A 4656-nucleotide genomic window follows, 5' to 3' on the forward strand; every position below is an offset into this window, starting at 1 on the left:
AGCGTGAGCTTCATAAATGAGTGAAGAAATATTACAAAATAGACCATCTACATGGTCCGACATTATTGAGCTAGATTCCTAATATATTACCTCCAAATGCCGTTTGCATGCATCTCTTGCCCAGAGAGAGAGAGAGAGAGATCCCTAATAGACTAATGCATGAGGGAAGATGTCAATCTTCACCATCTTACTGACATAAAGTTGCTCGAGCAAATAGATTGTAAAGTGCAAAGCAATTGATTGTCAATGCGATTGAACTTCATGCGCAAAGTATGTTCCAGAAATAATATCTGCCGGTTGGTTGAGGCAGCAATATTTATATTTGGCCACGGAAAAGTACGTCACAGCGCCAGCGTTCGTTGCCAAGTGAGAAAAAAAGAAGAAAAAAACAGGTAAGCACGCACCGACGTCAGCGCGCTCTGACGTATAGTCAACCTTGCCAACAGAGCGATGGAACAATAAACACAGCGCTTGGAGAGAAGTAGACCAATATGTGTTTGTTTAATGGCCTAATTTTAGACAATTGTGTAATTTCCCCCTATAGAAAGCCACTCACTTTCTTAGTCTATCTATATAAAAAGTGTAGTTCGTTATATATTTCAGTGCAGAATGGAGGATTGTGTGCATGTATGCATTTTTTGACTAAAAAAGGTAGGAGTGAATCAATAATTTAATATACATTTTATTTGTTACAAGTTTTTCAAAAATGTTAAACAGTTTGCTTTGTATTTCTTTTTTTTTTGTTTAAATTCTATGAGTATAAAAAAATAAATTAGAAATTTCATAAATTAAAAACACTAACGTTTTCATAGAAAACTGTCACACTAGAATATAGACCACCCAGACATGGTGAGACAAGCACATCATCATTATTAAATAAATCACAAAACGTACAAGAAGCTCACATTCCATCAACCAGAAAACAAAAAAAACGGGTCAAGACATCTTTATCGCTCTGATCACACAAGTCAGAAACACTACAACAACTTTATGTTATCTAGCGCCATAAAAATAAAAAATAAATTAACATAACTATTTTGTAAACCCAAACTATTGTGTTATTAGTTAAAACATGCTTTAACCTGCTAAATAGTTGAAAAAAAACAAAAACAAAAAAAAGGCAAGTAATAGCCTATTATATTCGAGACAAACAAATATATTTTGCTTCCTGGTTGTGTGAAGTGCAAGTCCAAGTCTATGACATAGCCCTGCAGTCATTCTGCACGTCTACCACATACTGGAGCTGTACATGGAGGAAGTGCTAAATGTGCTGTACAGGAAGTGGTATTGTGTGGAAGAGGGGTACGTCCCAAATGTCACCCAAGTGCACTACTTCAGACCAGAGCTCTACGGGACACCCTATGGGACACTGATCAAAAGCAAAAAATGCACTATGTATTAGGTAACGGGGTGTCATTCGGGAGATAACTACGGTCGTCTGGCTCACAGGGCTAGGAGTGTAGGGGAGCTGAGGGAGTCAGAGGACTGGTCGTTGCCGCCGCTGCTGCCTCTCCGGTGGGCCACGCCACAGGTAGGGAACGCCTCTGCCTCTGGATAGGTGAAGGAAGACGTGTGCGTGGTGCAGGTGACCACGGGGGTGCACAGGGACTCAAAGTCATTATTGGCTGTGCTGTAGAGGGGCTCCCAGTCCTGGGCGTACAGGGAGCTGGTCAGATCGACCTCGGGCACCGACCGGGCCGTCTCCATCTCAGTCTTGGCGAGGAGAGAAACAGACTCCTCCAGGCAGGCTGTGTCCAGGTCGGCCATCTTGACGTCGGAGACTGAGGCGGTGGACAGGAGGGGGCTGCAGGAGAAGATTGAGACTGAGGTGGAGAGGATGGAGCTGGCGGTCGACGGGATGGAGGTGAGGGGAGTTGCAGAGCAGACGGAGCTGGAGACCATGCTCTGAGGCTGGGGCGGGGACAACTGGATGGAGACCCCGTGGGAGGGGGAGATGGAGGGGAAAGCATTGTCCATGTCAGAGGGGATCTTGCAGATGGGCTGGTGGGCTGCAAGGATAAACTCTAACTTCTCCTTCTCTTTGAGCAGGTTGGCGATGTCGTTCTGGAGAGCAGACTTCTCATCCTCCAGCTCGTCAGTTTCACCCTGCAGAGTGTCAGTGAGCTCCCTCCTCCTGTTACGGCATTTAGCTGCTGCTTGCTTGTTCCTCTCTCTACGGACTCTCTTCTTCTCCTCCTCCTCAGGAGAAAGCTATAGAAGAAACAAAAAACAGAAGAAAAATGAAGTCCCCCGTACTCTTTGATTGAATGCAATGTCATCATTAAATCCAACATGCACTGTACTCCATATTCAAAACCAAAGTGTCGTAAATTAATCATTATACAGTGGTTCTAGACCAGCGCTAAGATCAGTAAAGATATTTACCCGTTCCATTTTGCCTCTGCGCACAGAACGGTGGCCCTTGTTCCTCATGGCGCTAGTGTAGGTTGGGGGGCAGGCGCTGTAGGGATGGACTCCGTGAGAAGGGGCCACGGAGGATACGAGCGGCTGGTCCATCCACTGAAGGTCTGGGCTGGCAGAGATGGCTGTGACAGTAGGGATGAAGGAGCCACTGGACAGTGAAGTCAGGTCTGTGAAGTCCTGTTAGAGAATGAGGAGAGAACTCGGTCAGTACAGGAGCATTTATATCCAGAAAGGGTAGGGTACTAGGGAGGGAGGGTGGGTGGGTGATGCTGCTGAAGCAATGCATCATTTCCTTAATTACATTTACATTTTAGCAGACGCTCTTATCCAGAGCGACTTAAAGTTAGTGAGTACATACATTTTTCATACTTCATGCATATGAATGAAGCCAGTTGGTCGGTCTATTGAAAGACACAAGGTTTGGAAATATCCTTCCTGATGTAAGCTATGACGCAGAACTTCTCTGGAGTTTCCTCGCTGCTTGCTAAATGAATGAACTACAGGAGCGTGTAGTCAGTGTTGCAGAGCAGAACCGAGTCTGACGCTTTACAGCTTTAACATCTAGGCCACTATAAGGAGACTCCATTCACTGTTATAGCCTATAACATGTTATAGTTTAGCAAATAAAACTACAGTACTATTACTGCAATGTTACTACACTATAGTATCGGTGCTGGACTTGCACTGAAATAGGTGTTGGTACTCATTTGGGTGCCAGTACTGTTTATAATTTAACTGCAGGAGCGCCACAATATTGTTGAGCTAATATTCTATAAAGAAGTACAGGAGCTAGCGTTGAGCTCAAACATTAGAGGTGCCAGTACTCGGCTCTGGTGAGCTCCTGCACTAGTCAAGTACTGACTAATATTACAGTTATCAATGACATTGTAACTAAGGCGGCAATATGCCATAATTGATCGTTCAACGTACGTGAGATTGGGGAGAGCCTATAGTGGAGTAAGATCCCGCAGGAGAGTTGTAGTAAGCCAGGTTGTCGCAAGCTGGAGAAGCGGTACTGCACCGGGAAGAGGAGTCACAATCCGTGTTGAAAGCGGAGTACATCATCGTTTCAGGAGATCACGAAGAAACTCGGCAAAAATCCAAATGAAGTGAAAAGAAAGCAGGTCGTCGGCTAAAGTTGTCAAAGTCACGTGATCCTTTGGCAGGTTAGCTGTTGTTTATTGTGATCCTGTGTTGCAGTCTATTTCGTGTCTTGCGTTCTCTCTTCAGCTGCTGAAAGTTTGACTGCCAAATCTGACAGTTCGCAGGGCTTTTAAAGGTTTCCACCCTACTGGCGAGGAAATACTCTCCCGGAAGGGTGATCACGCGACAAAACAACAATTTTTAAACATACTAAATACTAATTTTGACACTCGTAACACATTGCATAGTGTAGAATAGTTCAAATATGTGGTTTAACGTACATGTATTGTGTGTTTATTGTATAAGATAAAAAAAAGTTAGAACTTCGATGTGACCATTCGCAAGAAATGGAACGTTCCAAGCGGAGATCCCGTCGACGTAATTTACCTTATATGGTGCATCCTGTTAAATGGGCGAACCCTGCTTGGAAACGAGATGAGCTACAATTGGCTGACATGAGCATAACGTTACGTAACGACAACCAGTGTTGGGGAAGCTACTATGGAAATATACACCGAGGACACCAAACAATAGGAACACCTTCCTAATATTGAGTAGTTCACTAAATCCAAACTACTTTGTGAAGAATTATCATATCTAAATCTGAAACGTCATAGACTACCAATTGCAAGAAGAGATCACTCTGGAGTCAGATGTTAACAGAATGTGTAATTTAGCCTATTAAACACAAAAACTAAAATTAAATTTCAAGTTTTAATGTCACGTGCACAAGTACAGTGAAATGCCTTTCTTGCCAGCTCTAAACCCAACAATGCAGTAATCAATATCAATGTAGCACAAAAAATAAACAAGGTAGAACAAAAACACACAAGATATAAAAATAAGAAATAAGAAATAAGAAGAACATGAGACAGTAAGAAGCTAAATACACAGTCAGTTCAATACCGTATTATATACAGGGTCAGCTCAATACCGTATTATATACAGGGTCAGTTCAATACCATACTATATACAGGGTCAGTTCAATACCATACTATATACAGGGTCAGTTCAATACCATACTATATACACGGTCAGTTCAATACCGTACTATATACAGGGTCAGTTCAATACCATACATTACATTTT

The 4656-nt window shown here is 42.9% G+C and overlaps 1 protein-coding gene across 1 annotated transcript; it reads right to left on the minus strand.

Annotated features, from left to right (window-relative positions):
• Positions 1–662: 662 nt before the first annotated feature.
• Positions 663–3932, minus strand: LOC311108700 (protein c-Fos-like). Its single transcript, XM_084151420.1, has 3 exons — positions 3355–3932; positions 2386–2601; positions 663–2211 (listed from the first exon to the last, which is right to left on the minus strand). The coding sequence occupies exons 1-3, from the start codon at positions 3487–3489 to the stop codon at positions 1444–1446; spliced, it is 1119 nt and encodes a 372-aa protein (XP_084007546.1). The 5' UTR covers positions 3490–3932; the 3' UTR covers positions 663–1443.
• Positions 3933–4656: the final 724 nt, after the last annotated feature.

Source organism: Coregonus lavaretus (assembly GCF_964263955.1).
Source record: "Coregonus lavaretus genome assembly, chromosome: 33".
Classification (NCBI taxonomy): Eukaryota; Metazoa; Chordata; class Actinopteri; order Salmoniformes; family Salmonidae; genus Coregonus; species Coregonus lavaretus.